The following is an 18,598-nucleotide window of genomic DNA, read 5'->3' as shown; positions in this document are numbered from 1 at the left end:
CGGCCTTTCAAAGAATTCGGCTGTTGGCGCCAAATTTGAATGGGAAGCGCTCATTGGCTCGTTTCTTCTTTTGATTGGATCCGTACGGACGCCATCTTTGATTTCGGCCAATCGCAGCCATTTCAAAGATTCCCGCGCTTTGTGGCAAATTTCATGTATTCCGATCGAGTCTTTTACAATTATTACAAATCAAAACTACTTTCCCTTTCACTGGCACAGCTGAATTTGTTTTTCTCCGCACCTGCTTTGCTGTTATTATATAACTAGTATTTTTGAAAGTAGGTATACAGGACTTAATAATTATGAAGTTTTTAATCGTTTTTTCCATTTTATGTAGATTATAAAACAATGGGAAAGCCTGCAGAAGAAACTGCTGCCAAGAAGAGCGATGAAAACTACACCAGTGAGTTTGACTGGATTCAAATTAGGCAAAAAATGGAAGAAAATATTCAAGACGAAACATTCGTCGGCAAATTCAAGAGGAAGTTTTCTGAAAACCCTCTCGTCCCCGCAGGTGTTTCAATATTATTCTCAAATATCTTCTCTGATAACCACAATTTTGAATGTACATAATTTCTAAATATTTTTTGTAAACATTTCAGGAGCATTTCTAACTCTGGGAGTTTTGTCGTACGGACTGTGGAACTTTCGACAGGGAAAAAGTCACATGTCCCAAGTGATGATGCGGTGGAGAATCGCAGCGCAGGGATTCACAGTTTTCGCCCTCGTCGGTGGCATGTTCGTGGCTGCCAATTCCGCGACCAAACAGGGTGTTTTCATGGAGCCCCCTGCTGTCAAGTAGGAAGAGTAAAAAGCAATTTTGTTGGAAATTATTGCTTTTTGATTCAGGGGCGTTTATATTTGTAAATAAAGAGTTTATTGATTATTAGGATAAATAAATGTGCAAAATGTGAAATAAACAAAAAAATTGGGAAAAAGCTATAATTCTGAAATTATTTGCAGAAATTTAATTAAATAACATTTATGGTTACAAAAATCAAAAGCAGTAGTTGTGCAAGTAAATTGTTACACCACTTACGCATTCACCACGAAAGTGTGATTTTGGCGCTTTTTGTTAAATTTGCGCAGATGCAATTTCAACAGGCTTGAATGTTCAAATTAAGTAATTTAATAATTCAGAACCTTAAACTAACCATTAGTTTAAAAAATAGTCTTAATCTTTATGCCTAGAAGTGAGCTGTGACAAGAAACTTAATTATTTTGCAGTAAAAAACTAGAATAATAAATTATAAACTAATTATCTGTGATAACTGATTGACTTTTTATTACAATACAAAGAGCAAGACATAGAAAAGTGGATGGGTTGAGGCCGGCGTGCCAGCGCAGCTTGGATGCGAATCGAATAAATCCACATACAGGTTTTGTTGTTTCTGCAAATTATTATTATCACAATATGCTTCACTTCTTCTTGGACGCCATCCTCGAAGACTTGAATTTGCTCAGCTTCTTGCGGCCGTGTTGCCTGCCAGGGTGGTCGGCGGCCGCAGGCCCAGTCGAAAACTGGACCGACCGCTTTTCCACCTCGGCAAGAGGAACTTCTTCAGGAGGGGGTGAAGGGGCTTTGGCGGCAACAACGACCTTTTCCATCACGTCACTCAGAACCTGTTCAAATTGGTCAAGTTTTTCATTCGATGTAATCTTTCGAAGAAAAAATTACCTCCGGCCTATCAGTGCTGGGGGGCTCTGGTTCTTCATATTCGCTGTCACTACTTGGCAGGTCGCCCTGAATGTAGGAAAAGGGGTAGGAAATGGTCGGCCACTCTTCGGAGGCGTCCACCTCCTTCTTCGGCTGCTTCAATATAGACCTGCACACATTTTTTTTAATAAATTTCTTTCAAATCTTAAATTTTGGTTCAAAATAGAAAAGCGTTCTAACAGAATAAATCTTAAGAGGTAAATGCCCTTAACTTCTGTCATCTGTTGCTAGAGTGCTTAGAGAAAAAGAATGAAATTTTTTTACAAAAAATAATAATTTCAAGCAAAAATTACTTTGGCGTTGTTGCTGCTGCAAACATTTCTTGGAAGGTGGAGTAAATGTCGGACGGCGACCTGAGCTGGTCTGACGTTGAGAAGGGCAAACTTTCAACAGGGGTGTGCGCGAACTCAATGACCGAAGTCTCGTCGCTGCCAGTCTCGATGTGCTGAGCAAAGGACAACCTCCTGGGTGGAGACTTGGCCCCTTCAGTCTGCAAACCCAAACATCAAAATTATATTTTTTACAAATAATCTTAGACTTTGGCACCTTTTCCGGTTCGTCGGCAGTGGAGGAGTCGCTGCTGCTGCTGGCCGAGTCGTCCCAGGTCCAGCCCAATTTGACCACACTCGGCTCCTCCTCCTCCTGCTTGACCTCCTCGTCTGCGAATTTGACCCCGACCTTTTTCTTCTTCTTTTCAGGGGGCGGCACCTCCCGAGCGGGGGCGCCGCTGCGCTCAGACCTGTTCATGGTCCTCAGTTCGCCGGACGTTTGCTCCTCGAGTTCCAACTCCTCGAGCCGCCGCCACAGCTCCTCGTCGGACACCCCTGCAGCTTCCTCCTTCAGGCCCCGCCTCTTTTCATAATGTTCCCGCACCCTTTGTCTGTGAGTCTCTGCAAATCCATATCAAATTTGTACCAAAACAATTTAAAAAAAAAAAGGGTGGCAACCTTTGTCCAACAGGTACTGCTCCTCGGAGACGAATTCCTTGATGTCTTGGCCGCCGAACGCTTCGTCCAGCGGAAAATCTTCCGTCTCGTCCCTTCCTCCTGCGATTCCGCCGCTCATGCTGCTCACGGCCCTTTGCCAATTCAACAACAGCTTTTCCCTCTCCTTCAGCAGTGTGATCGTCTCCCTGCACTCTGCGAATCAAAATTTATTTTAAAAAAAGTTCCATTTTTTTTTTAAAATTAAATTTACTTTGCTGTCTTCGGAGGCAGATGGACCTGGCGTGGTGCGCCGAGCAGCGCGTGAACCAGTTGTCGCCGATGTGGACGGTGACCTCGTTGGTGCTGACCAAGTGGGCGTCGGGCAGCAGGGCGTGCTTGGTGAGGGCGACGTGCGGCACCGGCCACGACAGCTCCCGCGGCAGCCGCTCCAAAGTCTGCACCAGCCGCTCGTACTTGTCGATTTCGCCCTCGAGCCGCTGCTTCTCCTGCTTGATTTCCAGCAGGTCCTGCGAAAATTTTTGAGTAATTTTAAAGACGAGTTCAAAGCAGAAAATAAAGGGCAGCGCACGTGCTCGATTCGCGAGCCGAAGAGGAACTGCTCGTCGTTGTGCTGGACGCCCTGGTAAATCTGCGAATCGTCCATATCACGGTCAGAAGTCGGACAGGACGCGAGCAAGCATGGTCATCCGCGGTCAGCTGCAGTGTCAGATCGTAAACAAGCCTAAATTCGTTCCCGAAACGCCCGCCAGATGTCACTTTGCATCGATATTGCAAATTAAATATTTTGATTGACTTGTGGATTTATAGTTGCTGTCAATTTGGGCAAAATCATTATTTTCTGCCACTTTTACAAAGAATTAATTTATTTCAAAATCTCAATTGAAAATTTTCCTGTTTTTCCATTATGATAATTTTATTTAAAAAAGCATGATTATTATTTTGTTGAGAATTTTATTAAAGATACAAAGAATCACTGCTTCTAACATGAGCGTTGAACATCTCATTTCTCATGAAAGACGGTATTTATATAATGCATATATTATAATTTTTCCAAAAAAGTTCCATTAAGTTCTCCGTCCTGTAAATTCATATCAAAAACGCAATCGTACAATTTAGTAATTTATTTCTAATAATTAAAGGCGAGCACTTTGATCAGCAAATCCACAGAAAGTTTTGATGCAAAATCTCTGCAAATTGAATATTTTTTCTCCTCCTCTTTTTCTTCATTCGGAACACACGTCTCATAAATTATTTACACTAGCGCTCTCAATCAACCTGCAGTCTTGACCGATAAAATTGCAATAAATTACGGTGAAAATTAATAAAACAAGATAATTGCAACAAAAATTAATTAGTCTCCCCAGCACAATCAATCACGTCCCGCGACAAAATAGTCAAATATATATTATTTACAGTAAATTATATAGAATTGATATATTCCGGTCAGAAAAAAACGCGCCTTAAGTCTAACGATCGAATTTTGTCACTTCGGGGGACTGAAAGAGCTCCTTGGGGTTCAGGTTCTGAGCAAGGGGCTTTGTCGACGACATCTTCACTGGCGCCTTCTCGAAACCCTCAGCATCCTGCAATCAAAAACGACAAATTTAAATTATAAGAAATTCCATTAAGGAGCCATTTGGGATTGAGATTCAAATTCTGGATGCAAAATAAAATATTTAAAAGAAAATGCGATCTTATAAAACTTTTGCTATACCTCTGGGTGTTTGCTGACTTTGTTGCTGGGGGTTTTCAGTTTGCTCTCCGGAGAGGACGAACTAGACTTGCCACTGGTTAATTCCTCTTCAAAGTTCTCTTCGAAGCACTTTTGCGCAACTTCCTACAAATCGGATTAAAACGATTAATAAAAGTTGCTAAATTTTCCTTCCCAAAAATTAAATCCTTTGTAACATGCGAATGACGAATTATACAAAAATCTAATTAGTCATTGCAGAGATACTCTCAGCGACGGACGCTTGGAATCAAAATTGGAGCAATCAGGCCCACTTTGGGAAAATGGCGCCTGTTCGAATCTACAATTTTGAGCCGCGCATCCGTCTCGGACTTTTCTCGGCAAGACCTACCCCGACACCAGGTTCGTAGGCGCTCACCAGCATCTTGAGGGTGACGACGTGGCTCTGCAGGTTGTGCTCGTTCTCGACGTGGGCGGTGGCTGCGAGGACCAGTTCGGGCCGCACGTCTTGGTCGGCGACCTCGACCTCCTCCGTCCCGGCTATGACGATAAGGCCCTCGGTGTGCAGGGTGATGGCGAACCTGGCCATCCACGCGACGCACTTCTTCAGCTCGGGCCACTGGAAGCCGGACGCGTCGAGGGCGCGTTCGCGACCGTACACTAGGGCAAACGCGCCGGCCGCCAGCTCCGAGTAGGAGAAGGTCATGCACCCTGAGTCCAGGGTGGCCAGGTCGAGCAGACGCGACACCATGGGCAGCGCCTTGGGCGGAAACCGCGGCATGTCCAGCTTGTTCTCTTCGCCGCTGCGAGACGAAAACTGCAGGTACAGACGAACCCACCCGGCAGGGGTCAAAGGGCAGAGGTCCCACTCCAGGGCCTGGAAAACACAATTCGGAATTAATGGACTGAGACATGTGGTTCGAAGGTTAATTTTGAGGTCATTGCTCTCATGAATCAAATGATTTCATCAAATTATTTAATTTTTCTTTAATTATGTTTGAATTTCACATGATTTTTTTTTTTGTAAAGGAATGGAATCCACGGAGTGCCGGAATAGGGCCGAAAAGAACAAGGCCGAAAATGGCTGAGCGGAACAGGGCCGAAAAGGAATAGGGCCGAAAAGGAACAAGGCCGAAATACCGGTGCAAACAAAATAGGAAGAACCGATTTTTATGGGAAATCACCGGGATAACCGTGTTATGTCAACCTGCCATCCCAATAAGAAACGGGACGCCTCGGGTCTCAGGACACACAATCTTTTTTATCATCGTCCTTATATAAATCAAATTAAGAAATATCTAAATTATTTAATATGTGGTGGGAAGGAACTTTTCAGTTTCCTGGTTTTATTTATGGTCGATATGCCGGAAATACGTGAACCAAAAACTGACCAGCAGACTTCAAAACTCAAATATTAAGGAGAGCTTTTGCAAAAGAATGGCCCAATTAATTTTTCCCTACATTAATTAGCATTGAATTTTTTATGTCAGTTCCAAGGAGATATAGTTAAAATGAATTTGGTAGGAGACCTGAATTTTTGAAATTTAAATTTAGCATTGTTATGAGTATTTCCTAGAATTTATTTATTTTTTCTCAAAATTGGCTTGACCAAAATTGTTAAATTGATTTCAAAAAATCACGTTCATACCACCCAAATTCAAATCAATAGGTCAGTTGACATAAAAAATTTGGAGTTCACATGCAGTATGGTTTTTTTGAGCTGTACAGGAGATCAATTTATCTTCATCTTGTTGTCCCCCAAATTTCTGTGATTTTGTGATTATGTGTCTCGCCCAAAATGAAGATTATTTTGCGAAGTCTTGTGAAAAATCAATTTTCGTCTATTTTCCATTGGGAATCGGCCGCATGACGGATTTTGGTATTGGCGCGCAAAGGATTGAATGTTCGCTGAGCTGAACGCGCTCGCGGTTATCGGTTATTTTTCAGCTTTCGGCCTTGTTCCTTTTCGGCCCTGTTCCGCTCAGCCATTTTCGGCCTTGTTCTTTTCGGCCCTATTGCGGGACTCCGAATCCACAATATGTGCTTGATAAGAACTTGATAAATTCGAACCAAATTTAAAAATAAAAAATACATCAGAAATCCTTGCAAATTGCCAAAACTTTTGGCTAATTTGTAAAAAATGAAATGAATTAAGTTGTTTGCCGAATTTTACCTTTAAGACGTAGACTTCGTGGTCCAAGATGGACTGTTCGGTGCAGGCGCCGTCAGTGACGTAGGCGAACTCGGACACCTTGGGCGGGTAGATCTCCTCGACTTTGGAGGCGACGAAGAGGCACGTGATGCCGAGCAGCTGCAGTTCGTTCTTGGGCATGCCCTGGGAGGCGAAGAGGACGCGGTCGACGTAGTCCTGCGCCAGGTAGTAGGTCTCGCGGTGCAGTTTGTAGACTTCGGCCACCTCGATGAGCCAGTCGAGCAGGATCGAGCGCATCTTGGGCTGCACCTCGGGGTTGCTCTCGAAGATGGACGAGTCGCGCGACTGGCGGCTCCGCACGTCCGGCCCCACCATCGACTGCCACAGCACGTCCCGGTTGGCCCACGGGAAGCTCGGGAACGGACACTTGCGCTCCTGCAGATGCGTCACCACGCAAGTCATCTCTCGAAATCTGCACAAAATAATTCACAATCAACATTAGTTTAAAATGTATAAAAATGGAATTTAATCTGTAAAAATAAGTTTTGAAATTCAAACTGACTTTGAAAGGGTGCGGTTTTCGTCGTCCATCGACGGTCGCCGTCTCAAAACCGATTTGGGCTTGACAGTGTCCTGTTTGTTGATTGGCTGCAAATAGCGCCGCTTTGGTTGAGACGATTCTAAAGCCTGCAAATCAGACATTTTTTTTAATTAAAAAAACTTATTTGATTTAAAATTTCATTTGGATATTTCCTGGCCATTGAATCATGATGATGGAGTTTAAATTGATTGAACAGGAAATTGACTGGAAAGCGACTCACCTCTTCCTTGGGGCCGTCGGCCAACCTTTTTCTCTTGAGCATCGCTGGCAATGTGAGCTGCTGCCTGTGGAGAGGAAGTGCAATCAGTCTCAGGACAAGGAGAGAAAGGCGCCCCGCTGTTATGCAGGCGACTCCTTATTTCTGACTCACAAATTGAAAGGTGAGGCCTTTGAAGAGAATTTCAGGGGGGCACCAATAGGAGAAAATTAAACATTCTTAAAATCCATTAAAGTGGAGAAAATTAAAATTTAAATTGCAATAAAATTCTCAAAGCAAAAAGCAATTATTTTGTAAATTATTTTATTTCTATTAAAATCGAAGAGAATTAACCAGAAAAGAGATGATTTAATTACAGATTAATTATTTTCAATAATTTTAATTTTAATATAATAAGAAATTTCTCTTTAATTAAAAATTTCTGCTCATTAAAAAAATTAAATTTTTGCTCACCCATTCTTCCTGGACATATTATTGCAGACTCTGGCCAAAGAGGGTCGGATGCGAGTCTCCTGTTGCGTGTTTGAGTTGGAAAATTTGCGGCAGGAATCGCGAAACTCCTCTTCGAGACCTGCGAAAGACGAAGGAATTCATTCAAGGTGCAAAGTGCGATCGAAAGGCGAACGACCGCCCCAAGGTCGTCTTGGATTCCAATCCCAGACCGATTTTATTTTTTAAATTCTAATTCATTTTGTATGAAACTGATGGACTTTTCCATTTTCTAATCTATTTAGAAATTATTTATAAAAAAAAGAAATTGGAGCCGAGAGTGTGCGGAAAATCGACGCCCTCGGTCCATCAAAATGGAGGTCTCGGCGCGCCAATTTCGGCCCCCGGATTTTCCACTTTCCCACACACAAATTTGAAGAAATTTGGTAAATTTGAATAAAGGAATTATTTTTGAGCCGATTAAGAAGAGAAATGGGCGGAATCGGGTCGATCTTGGGGGTGAAACGGCGAGATTGGCGAAAAGCGACTTTTCCCTCCAAGTTTCTGGCGATGCCAACATGACAATGGAAAAGTGCCAAGTCCGCGCCGATTCGCCGCGAATTCGGCTCCGATCCGTCCGGTTTGGAACGGAGAACGGCATTTCACAGCCCATCGGTCACGTCCCATTCAGAACGGACGAGGAAAGTGCGCGGAAAAGTGGACTTTAGGGGCAAAAATGGTGGCCCGGAATGCCACGATGGAAAGGCCGCGTTTCCCCTCTTTTCCGGCCGCATCCGTTTGGGAAATCAAGCAACTCGGGTGGAGGAGGAAATTTCGAGCTCAGGGAACCGCAAACCTGCCAGGGTTGACCCGTCCGAGGGCGGATGACCCGCGGGAGGTGGTGGCCGGCGATGCGGAACTTGGGCGGGAGACGAAGCGTCCGCCAAAAACGCCAAAATCTCGCGAATCAAGCCCGAATCGTCCGGGATTCGGTCACGTGACCTTGAAGAAGGACCCGAGGGATGATTTGAGAGCAATTAGGGGTGGCTTACCAGAGTTTAGGCGGGCGACGGAGGCGAATTTGCGGCGAGGTGAATCGGCGGGAGTCGCAGAGAGAAAGAAATGACAATTTCGGCGGCCGCTCTCTTCGCGATCATATGTTCGGGGCGAGCTCGACGCTGATTGGCTGACGACGCAGGCGCGCCCTCCCATTGGCTGCACGGACGCGCCAAACGCTTGGAAACTTCAAAACTTTGTTTACTTTTCCGCCTTTACTGGCGTTCCCTATCCAATAACAAACGGTGGTGGGGAAATTGACCGATCTCTTTCAATGTTTTTCTTTAAAAAATTTTGGATTTGCCGTGATTTTGAATGCTAAATGATTAAGTTGAGTGGGCAGTATGTTTTTAATGATTATATAATAAGGAAATTCGAAGCAATTTGAATTTTGTTGCTCCACATGTTTTGATTTTACTTATAAAAGAGTTGGTCATCGTCACTCGTAATGATCCCTTTAACTTTATTAAACGACCAAATAACTGAATCACACTGACTCAGGGTCTTAAGGGACATGTGCATATTGTGCATCACATGATACTACTAAATAATTTATGCAAAAACATCTAGAAAATTATAATATTTTAATTACTCGTAGATCTTTATTATAAAAAACTTTTATTAAATTTCAATTCTTTTTTTTTTTTTTTTTTTTATTAATATTGCAGAAAATATTTAAAAATAAATTGAAGAAAGTGCTAGTGTTTGATTTAAATTTATGATTAAAATTTCAAAAAATAATAATATTAATAATTAAACACTTCCTAGGGCATGAAGTAAATGAAAAATAATTAATAATTATAGAGGAAAAGTCAATTTTCATAATAAAAATTGCCAAAAATTTAAAACAATTAAAAGTAATTCCTCGGAACTTGGAATTAATCTTTACAAAATAAGCAAAGTTCGATTCGACACTAAAAAATTAAATATTTCTACTGCGCAGATTTTTTAATATCGCACGTAATTGTTGCGCCCTATCAAAGTGCGTTTGTGACGTCACGGACGAGCATCTGCTTCGCGCCAGGTGCGACAGGTGAGATGCGGCCCGGGGATAAAGGAAAGTGATTGCTCGCAACTTTCGCACCCTCTTTGCTTCCGATCTGCATTTCCAGTTCAACCGTGTGTTGCGCCTTGTACAATTTAGGGGTGGCCGCGAGCACACAACAAAGAAAACTCGGTACAGCGTGACGCATAAGTTGCGATTCTCAATCAATTTTAATGACATCATTTTTCTGGCGAATTTGTAAAGTAGCTTTTATTGTAGCTCACTCGTGGTAAATAACCAATTACTATATTTTTTCTAATTATGCAACTAAATGCATCAAAAATGTTAGGTTAATTTCAGTTTATTAAACAAAAAATTAAACGCAAATGTTAAAACAATAAAAACAAAGAAACGACGTTTGATAAAAATATTCAATTTTATTATGATCTATTTTTTTAATTTTAATATTTTCTCACTCACTTAATTCCATGACGAGTATTTATTTTATATATTTTGGAATTGTAGAAAACAAGAGTTTTTTTCCCAAGACCCCGGCGTTTAAATCACAAGGCGTGCGACTTATAAAGGGCCCTTTAAACTTTGAAACGCGCAAGCTGCGCCGCGCAAGAAAAGCTCTCACTCTTAAGGGGTGCGCGCAATTTTGTGCCAGCTGTTCGCCTTCTCGTCTCGTCCCTTGATCATAATTATTCCTTATTCCGGCAGGTTATTAGTTAATCAGAGAAAAAACTCAATTGTGTTGAAAAACATAAAACTGCAATATTTAAAAAATAGAAAATAAATCACTTTTATTTGAGAAAAGTTTAAGAAATACTGAAGTTCATACATTTATTTTATCAATGGAATCATTAAAACACCAGATGGATAAAAACGGAAAATATTTTTATTGTAATATTATGAATTTCAAATCAGCTTTTCCTTCAATGGGTTTGTAAGTTGTCTATTGATTTCAATAAAAAAACAATAATCCTGCTCTTCATGCTTTCAAATCATTTTGACTATAAGAATGAGTGCAAAAATCAATCTTTTAAAGATTAGTTTTCTTTCAAATCAACAATTTTTAAGGACTCCTTATTGACATAGTCAAATCAAGTCCTTACAACAATGGTGATTAAAATTTCCAAAAATCGAGAAATCTGTTTATATTGTTGTAAGGACTTGATTTGACTATGTCAATAAGAAGTCCTTAAGTGAATATTAATATTATTTAAATTAACGTTTTTAACAAAATATTTTACAATCGAATTCAAAATTTTGTAACAAATTAATTAATTTTGGTCAGAGATAATATTGAAACGCGTATCTCTCTTGGCGGTTGTCGAGAGAAGACTATAAGATATTATTCGTTTCGTTTTTCTGGTGAAAAAGTTTGAAAGAATTATTTTCTGAAAGATTGATTTTTGAACTAAATATATTCTTGATAGTTATTTCAGCCCGCAGCCAGAAAATGTCTAGAGCAGGATATTGTTTTTCTTAAAAAACAATATAAAAGCGCTTAACTCACAAAACGAATCGAGAGAGAAAGCCGATTATTAAAATCAATAATCACCATGAATCAACCCCTCAATCGGGAAATTCTGCCAAAATATATTTTTGTAATTTAATTTTATTTAAATTAATTCATACAACTCGCTTAAAAGTTTTTTTGCAGGAAAAGATCATTTGCCATTTGTAAATCTATAATAGGCGTTAAGAAATCATAGGGATGAAATTTGCTAAAATTTTATAGCGCCGAAGCTGATAAAATTAAGAAAATTAATTCGATCTGCGGCCGCATAAGAAAAGTATTTTTATGTTTTATGCTTTTTATTTCGTACAATTGTTGCAAAGGAATTTACAATATTCAGTCAACTGTTGAGAGAAGAAAAAATTTAACTGTTTTCTTGGTTTAACGAGAGCACTTGAATCTTGATTTTTTTTATAAAATCTAATGAATTTCTAAATCTGAGCCAGCCGTGCATTTTTTCCCGCCCTTTGCTGATCGTTCCTTCGAGTGCCGCGCGTGGCAGCACCGTCGCGTAAACAAACAACGAGAGCTCTGAAAAATCGTAGCAAAAACAAACGTGTTGTTCTTTTTTCCGCTCGATTCGACTTGAAATTTGATTCAGGATTTCAAGGGTTTGGGCCTGATGTCGGTGGACGTGCAGGAGGGCGGCGTCGGCGGCGTCGACAGGGTGCAGTGCCGACTGTGCGGCGAGGCCGAGCGGCCGCGCTTCCTCTTCGACATCTTCGGCCGCGACGGCGCCAAACACAACCTGGACCTGAAGATCCGCAAGTGCCTGCCCATCGTGGTGCGTCTCCCTGAGAATTGGTCTTGATTTTTAATAATGAAATTGTCGGTGCTTGGCAGGTGGAGGAGGAGGACGGCATGCCGCGCATGGTGTGCGTCGACTGCATCAACCGGCTGGACATGGTGGCCGTGTTCGTCGAGAGCTGCATGCGGGCGCACCACACGTTCCTCAACGCCCTCACCAACGACCCCCGCAGACGCGCCGCGGCCCCCCCGCCGCCCCCCGACCAAGACCACGAGGAGGTCGTCATCAAGGTCGAGCCGCACGTCGACGACGAAATCGACCTGGACCTGCTGCCCCAGGTGCTCCGCCGCCACGACCCTGACCTTGCAATCGATGACCCGCCCTCGGACGACCCGGCCACCGTCTTCATCAAATCTGAGCGTGAGTGATTCGAAAACCCCGTTTAAAGAAGTTCTTTTAATTACATTCAAGTTCTCGGGATTAATTTCAATTTTATTGTTTCCTCTTGATTAAATTATAATTAAATCATCAAATCCGCTAGGTTTAGTAATTTATTTTTCATTTTTTATTTCATTATTTACATTAAGACACACTCTTGACGATTAAATATTAAAAAAATATTTTTGAAATATTCCGTAGCAAAGGGCAAAAATCATGGTTTTTTAGCCCTTTGTTGAGGGAAATTAACTTTAAAGATAAAAAATTCTATGTTCTGAAATAATCCAAAATGCCAATTATATCGCCTTGTGAAGTGAATCGAAATCTAATTGAAATTTATTTGTTTGGTTTAATTGCAGCTGTCGAAGTGAACGAGGAGGACTGACGATGAAGCCAAACAAAAGACTCTGCATGCGCCAGGTTGCACCCTGAGCTGGACCAGAAAGTGCGATTTAGTTAAGTTGAAAACTCAATATAATGTTCAGTTCGACCGTTGTTCCGCTGAAAATGTAAATAATTCCAAAATTTTCAATTATCATTTTTAACAGTAAAATAAAATTTAATTCAATTATAATGAAAGATTTTTTTATCAATTTTTAAAAGATCTACGTCAAATTTTAAATGAAAATATCGTAATTTGGAATGGTATTTTATTATTTAAGGCATGAGAAAGTATGTAAATAGATAAATGGGCCATGCAAAGCAGTGTTAAGTTTGATTTGGGATGCACAAAGACACTCATTCATTCACTGTCGGAGAAACACAAATCCGTGTCAGGCGCGCATCTTCCATTTTTCACACCCGTAGCGACTGTCAAAAGCGACGCGATTTGTTCTCCGATGCGGGCTGCACACATTTAATTGCAGTTCAATTTCACTCGACTTTCTTTCTCGCGACTTTCCTCCCGCATTTTTTCGCCAACACAGGAATTCCGGGCCACTCTTACTTTTCCCGTATTTGCGGACACAAAAACCCGGTTTCGTAAGTAGTCCCTTTGCCTACATTCGTAATTAAAATGGGCACAAAGTGATTTTAAATTTAACAGAAATTTGAAACAAATTTGAACAATGACTTGATTTCTCAATTGAATATATAAATTAAAGGATCCTACTGGTTTTTTTATATTTATTCATTTTTTAATTGAGAACCAAAACTTTATGAGTCATGAGGATAAAATTAAGTTCAAAAATTCACATCTCATCTAAATAAAGACTAATCAGAGATTTGTCTAAACTTTTCCCGCCAAAAGAATTTGAACTTTATTCAAAATTTAGTCCCGATTTCAATGAATTTTTGGTCACGCACTTGAAACTTAGTCTTGACTTCTTGGTCTTGATGATCACTTTTTGGCGTTGTCCTCGACCTTGTAGGCGGGGAAGGGGCCCCTGCCGAGGACGTTGTTGGTGGCGCTGACGCCGTAGAGGCCGGGGCCGTAGAAGGGGCCGCCGACGGCCTTGTGGTGCAGGAGGCCGCCGTGGTGGTGGTGCTTGGGGTAGAGGTGGGCGCCCGAGTGGTGGTAGGGGTGCAGGTGGGGCGGCACCGGCACCACCTGGTGCAGCAGGTGCATCAGCAGCTGCAGCAACAACATCAACTGCGGCAGCGCGTGCACCAGCGGCAGGTGGCCGCTGGCCGCCTCCGCCTTCTCCTCGTGCAGCGTCGTGGCCGCCGCCGTCCGGTCCACGTCCACCAGCCTCCTCAGGGTGCTCACCGCCGCACTCACCCTCTCGATCGTCGTCTGTTCCGTCGGAGGGGGTGGCGAAGGGGTCGTGAAGGGGGGCGGCTCGTATCTGGGTCGCGGCGGTTCGTAGCGCGACATTTGCGGTTCGTACGGTTCGTAGCGGGGTGAGGGCCGGAACTTGGGGCTGGGGGTAACCCGGTGGTTGGGGGCGTGGTTCGGGGGCACTCCAGCCACCCCCGCGGCACTCAGGGCCTGAAATTAGGAAGAAATATTCAAATTTGAAATTGTTTCTAGTTAATTTGAAATCAGGATAAACCACCCTTGAGGTTCAAATTAGTTTGGCGGGAATAGTAGTTGAACTGCTGATAAAACCCTGTTTTGAAACTTGCGGGCGCAAATTTTCTTAAGTTATTTCAACTTTGGGTCATGAAATTTGGTCTGCTTTGACATTGAGGAATACAAAAATGAACATGGAGAACCTCTTTAAATAGAAAAATTTATATTGAATTAGTGAATAATTAGTAAAAATAAGTGGAGAATTTGTGCTTACGAGGATGAGCACCAGACAGTTTGAGCCTCTCATTGTGAATGATGGAGAGAGCGTGAGGCAAAAGGGTTTTTAACACTTTGGTGCCGCATGCGGGCGAGGAAACAAAGGCGCGCTCGAAAGTGGCGCACAAACCGCGATCCCAATCGATGCACCTACCAGACTTTGCTTTTAAAAATCGAAAAGCGCGATCAAGAAAAGAGGAAAGTTTTTCACCTGAATTCATTTCCTTTTGCTGAATCCGTAATTTGTTAGAAAGAAACCGATTTATATTTAAATTGCACTTTTTATTTTTTATAGACATAAAATCCTTCGCCCGATTTCACTCCAAACTTGCCCTGAGCCACCTTTTCGTTGATCATCTGGATCGGCTTGAAGAGCGGCTCGTCGGGGAACTTTTTGGCCCAGCCTGAAATATTTTCAATTTACTTTTTTACACAATTCAGTGTAAATTTATTTTTACCATCGAGGATGAATTTATTGGTGTCCAGACCGACGTAGTCTGCAAGTTCAAAGGGTCCCATGGGATAACCAGCTCCGAGCTTCATGGCAATGTCGACGTCCTTGGCTGAGGCGTCGCCCCTTTCGACCAGGCGGACGGCCTCGGCCAGGTAAGGCACCAAAAGTCGGTTTACCACGAAGCCTGGCGTGTCCCTGCAGGTGATGGGCACCTTTCCCAGGGCCTTGCCCCACTCCATCATGGCCTTGTAGGTCTCCTCGGAGGTGTGAGGGGTGCGAATGACCTCCAGAAGGCGCATCACGGGCACTGGGTTGAAAAAGTGCAAACCGCCGAATTTTTCCTGTTTAATTATTATTTAATTTTAAACTATTTAATTCAATTTTGCTCTCGAACTCACCTTTCTCTTGGGGGCGGCTGAGGAGATTTCCTCGATGGACAGGGAGGAGGTGTTGGACGCAAGGATGGCGTCCTTGGGGGCGAAGGCGTCGACGGTGCGGAACAACTCGTGCTTGACCTTGATGTTCTCCACGATGGCCTCGAGCACCAGGTCGGCGGACTTGACCGCCTCAGCCACGTCCGTGCTGGTGCTCAGGTTGGCCAGGGCCAGCGACACGAACTTGTCACCTTGGGCGGGGTCGTCCTTGAACTGCTTCTTGGCCACGCGACCCAGGTTGGCGGTGATGCCGTTCTTGGCCTTGCTCAACACCTTTCCGTCCAAGTCCACCAGGGTGACCTTGTGACCCGTCTGCGCGGCCACCTGCGCCACCCCCGAGCCCATGAGGCCGCCGCCGATGACGGTCACGTTCTTGATGGCCGCCGTGGCCACCGAGGACGAGGAGAAACGGCGAATTTTGAGCAGCGACATTTTTCAAACAGAGCTAAAATTGTTTCGAGTGAAGACTCAGGCTATCTTTATTAAAGTACTTTTATCTCCAATATTTTGACACCTTATCTTAGAAATTGAAATCAAAATACCCAGTCTGAATCTGAACCTACTTGGACTTTGCTTTTACAAACTTTTGTCTATCTCATCAAATCTATTAAAGTTTTGTGCAATTTTAGAAGAAAATTAAGGTCTTATTACATAATTATTGTTTATTTAGAATCTATTTTTTATTGTAAACGTAAAAGCCTTCGCCCGTTTTCACTCCTAATTTTCCCTGCGCCACCTTTTCGTTGAGCAGCTTGCTGGGTTTGAACCTGGCGTCGTCAGGGAACGTCTTTGCCCAAACTGTTGATCAAAAATTAAATAATTGTTATTAATTTTTTGTAATTACTCTCGGCGACGCGTTTGTTGTTGTCCAGTCCGTTGTAGTCGGCGAGTTCGATGGGGCCCATGGGGTAGCCGACGCTGAGTTTCATGCCCAGGTCGACGTCCTTCGGGGTCGCGTCGCCCCTTTCGATCAGGCAAAGGGCATCGGCCATGTACGGCACCAACAGCCGGTTGACGAGATGAAGCCCGGCGTGTCTTTGCAGGTCACGGTCCCCTTCCCCAGGGCCTTGCCCCACTCCATCATGGCCTGGTAAGTTTCCTCGGAGGTGTGAGGGGTGCGGATGACCTCCAGAAGGCGCATCACCGGCACCGGGTTGAAAAAGTGCAAACCGCCAAATCGATTCTAAAAAATTTCTCTTTAAACCGCTATTAAAGTTTTCCTGTTAAGGGTAGGACTAAATACATAATTATGAAAAATAACCGCTGTGACACGGTCTTTCAGATTATGTATCACACATGGTGCAGGCCGTCCAAAAGGCCGCGGAGAACTTTGCGATGGCTGCCCTCATGGCCACGGTCGAGTCCAAGGGCGACACTCCGAAGGAAAGCCACATCAGAAGCGCCGACTAATGTGCACCCGTCACCGAAAAAAATAATTTCATAACCAACTAAACAATTAGTTAGCTTGACAAATTGCTACAAAAAGTGTGGTCAACCGCTCAGCACTGCCTTCAGCTCATATGAAACTGCACTTATCTATAAGATAAAAACAATTTGAAATTTTACATTCATTTCATATTATTTTTTGCTCAGGAATAAAAATTTGTTTTAAAATAGCAGAATTTTTTATTTAATCTTTATTTGCAAATTGAGATTATGACAACTGAATGGAAATCGAGCTGGAATTAAATTCAGATCCAACCCACAGTCTTGGCAAAATATTTTTTTTCCCACAGGCAAGATCTTTGATCTCTCTCAAAAGATAAAATTCAACAAAACAAACATAATAATAATGTGATCAAAAACAAGATTATATTCTACTTCTTGTAAGGGTAGAAACCCTCGCCAGTCTTGACTCCAAACTTGCCCTGAGCCACCTTTTCGTTGAGCATCTTGATGGGCTTGAAGAGCGGCTCGTCGGGGAACTTTTTAGCCCAGCCTGAAATATTTGTTTATTCAATTCGTTTTTTTAATAATTCAATTAATTTCTATTTTTACCATCGAGGATGAATTTCGTGGTGTCCAGACCGACGTAGTCTGCAAGTTCAAAGGGTCCCATGGGATAACCAGCTCCGAGCTTCATGGCAATGTCGACGTCCTTGGCTGAGGCGTCGCCCCTCTCGACAAGGCGAATGGCCTCGGCCAGGTAAGGCACCAAAAGTCGGTTCACCACGAAGCCTGGCGTGTCCCTGCAGGTGATGGGCACCTTTCCCAGGGCCTTGCCCCACTCCATCATGGCCTTGTAGGTCTCCTCGGAGGTGTGAGGGGTGCGAATGACCTCCAGAAGGCGCATCACGGGCACCGGGTTGAAAAAGTGCAAACCGCCGAATCTGTCCTGTAATTTTAATTCAAATTAAATTTTAAATAAAAGAAAATCTCAAAATTCACCTTTCGGTTTGGGGCGGCTTTGGAGATTTCCTCGATGGACAGGGAGGAGGTGTTGGACGCGAAGATGGTGTGCTGCGGCGCCACCTGGTCCAGGGCGCCGAACAGCTTGTGCTTGACGTTGATGTCCTCGACGATGGCCTCGAGCACCAGGTCGGCCGACTTTGCCGCCTCCAGGGCGTCCGTGCTGGTGCTCAGGTTGCCCAGGGCGCCGGCCACGAATTTCTCGCCCTCGGCAGGGTTGTCCTTGAACTGCTTCTTGGCCACGCGAGCCAGGTTGCCGGTGATGCTGGCCTTGGCCTTGTCCAGGACCTTCTCGTTCACGTCGACGAGGGTCACTTTTTGACCTGCCTGGGCGGCGACCTGAGCCACTCCTGAGCCCATCAGGCCTCCGCCGATGACGGTCACGTTTTTAATCGTGGCCGAAACCACCGAGGACGAGGAAAACCCTCGAACGCACACTTTCAACAACGAGGAGGCCATGGTGATTTTCGCGCAGAGAAGGAAGTTCAAAGGTCGCTCTTTAAAAAAGAAACCCGATCAAAAATAAAGAAGTGAATGAAATTGTCGGTGGTGGGGGTATTTTGTAT

The 18,598-nt window shown here is 43.4% G+C and overlaps 8 protein-coding genes across 8 annotated transcripts; 2 read left to right on the top strand and 6 right to left on the bottom strand.

Moving 5' to 3' along the window:
* The first annotated feature begins 126 nt into the window (after window positions 1-126).
* LOC132197880 (HIG1 domain family member 2A, mitochondrial) lies at window positions 127-945 on the top strand. The gene is made up of 3 exons (XM_059621470.1): window positions 127-278; window positions 338-514; window positions 603-945. Exons 2-3 carry the CDS (start codon window positions 349-351, stop codon window positions 800-802), a joined length of 366 nt encoding a protein of 121 aa, XP_059477453.1. The 5' UTR covers window positions 127-278; window positions 338-348; the 3' UTR covers window positions 803-945.
* A 308-nt stretch (window positions 946-1,253) lies between these two features.
* LOC132197878 (unconventional prefoldin RPB5 interactor) lies at window positions 1,254-3,388 on the bottom strand. Its single transcript, XM_059621468.1, has 7 exons — window positions 3,233-3,388; window positions 2,915-3,170; window positions 2,665-2,856; window positions 2,264-2,607; window positions 2,011-2,207; window positions 1,679-1,826; window positions 1,254-1,623 (listed from the first exon to the last, which is right to left on the bottom strand). The coding sequence occupies exons 1-7, from the start codon at window positions 3,305-3,307 to the stop codon at window positions 1,420-1,422; spliced, it is 1,416 nt and encodes a 471-aa protein (XP_059477451.1). The 5' UTR covers window positions 3,308-3,388; the 3' UTR covers window positions 1,254-1,419.
* A 213-nt stretch (window positions 3,389-3,601) lies between these two features.
* Window positions 3,602-8,920, bottom strand: LOC132196631 (G1/S-specific cyclin-E1). The gene is made up of 8 exons (XM_059619418.1): window positions 8,806-8,920; window positions 7,778-7,895; window positions 7,328-7,391; window positions 7,069-7,193; window positions 6,528-6,978; window positions 4,746-5,231; window positions 4,379-4,501; window positions 3,602-4,247 (listed from the first exon to the last, which is right to left on the bottom strand). Exons 2-8 carry the CDS (start codon window positions 7,792-7,794, stop codon window positions 4,131-4,133), a joined length of 1,383 nt encoding a protein of 460 aa, XP_059475401.1. The 5' UTR covers window positions 7,795-7,895; window positions 8,806-8,920; the 3' UTR covers window positions 3,602-4,130.
* Window positions 8,921-11,812: 2,892 nt separating this feature from the next.
* LOC132198014 (uncharacterized) lies at window positions 11,813-13,210 on the top strand. Its single transcript, XM_059621678.1, has 3 exons — window positions 11,813-12,103; window positions 12,163-12,487; window positions 12,865-13,210. Exons 1-3 carry the CDS (start codon window positions 11,942-11,944, stop codon window positions 12,888-12,890), a joined length of 513 nt encoding a protein of 170 aa, XP_059477661.1. The 5' UTR covers window positions 11,813-11,941; the 3' UTR covers window positions 12,891-13,210.
* LOC132198011 (histone acetyltransferase KAT6A-like) lies at window positions 13,134-15,084 on the bottom strand. Its single transcript, XM_059621673.1, has 3 exons — window positions 14,947-15,084; window positions 14,734-14,885; window positions 13,134-14,435 (listed from the first exon to the last, which is right to left on the bottom strand). The coding sequence occupies exons 2-3, from the start codon at window positions 14,764-14,766 to the stop codon at window positions 13,845-13,847; spliced, it is 624 nt and encodes a 207-aa protein (XP_059477656.1). The 5' UTR covers window positions 14,767-14,885; window positions 14,947-15,084; the 3' UTR covers window positions 13,134-13,844.
* On the bottom strand, window positions 14,530-16,212 carry LOC132198008 (hydroxyacyl-coenzyme A dehydrogenase, mitochondrial-like). Its single transcript, XM_059621669.1, has 3 exons — window positions 15,588-16,212; window positions 15,194-15,530; window positions 14,530-15,139 (listed from the first exon to the last, which is right to left on the bottom strand). Exons 1-3 carry the CDS (start codon window positions 16,053-16,055, stop codon window positions 15,018-15,020), a joined length of 927 nt encoding a protein of 308 aa, XP_059477652.1. The 5' UTR covers window positions 16,056-16,212; the 3' UTR covers window positions 14,530-15,017.
* A 68-nt stretch (window positions 16,213-16,280) lies between these two features.
* LOC132198331 (probable 3-hydroxyacyl-CoA dehydrogenase B0272.3) lies at window positions 16,281-17,017 on the bottom strand. The gene is given in 4 exon segments (XM_059622305.1): window positions 16,281-16,421; window positions 16,468-16,639; window positions 16,642-16,806; window positions 16,958-17,017. Coding segments are annotated over 4 exon segments (522 nt in total). The 3' UTR covers window positions 16,281-16,296.
* Window positions 17,018-17,225: 208 nt separating this feature from the next.
* On the bottom strand, window positions 17,226-18,579 carry LOC132198007 (hydroxyacyl-coenzyme A dehydrogenase, mitochondrial-like). Its single transcript, XM_059621668.1, has 3 exons — window positions 18,012-18,579; window positions 17,622-17,958; window positions 17,226-17,562 (listed from the first exon to the last, which is right to left on the bottom strand). Exons 1-3 carry the CDS (start codon window positions 18,489-18,491, stop codon window positions 17,441-17,443), a joined length of 939 nt encoding a protein of 312 aa, XP_059477651.1. The 5' UTR covers window positions 18,492-18,579; the 3' UTR covers window positions 17,226-17,440.
* Window positions 18,580-18,598: the final 19 nt, after the last annotated feature.

Source organism: Neocloeon triangulifer, unplaced genomic scaffold (assembly GCF_031216515.1).
Source record: "Neocloeon triangulifer isolate White Clay Creek 2 clone unplaced genomic scaffold, ASM3121651v1 ptg000012l, whole genome shotgun sequence".
Taxonomy (NCBI): domain Eukaryota; kingdom Metazoa; phylum Arthropoda; class Insecta; order Ephemeroptera; family Baetidae; genus Neocloeon; species Neocloeon triangulifer.
Note: the sequence above shows the minus strand (reverse complement) of the source record. Positions and strands in the feature narration are given on the sequence as shown.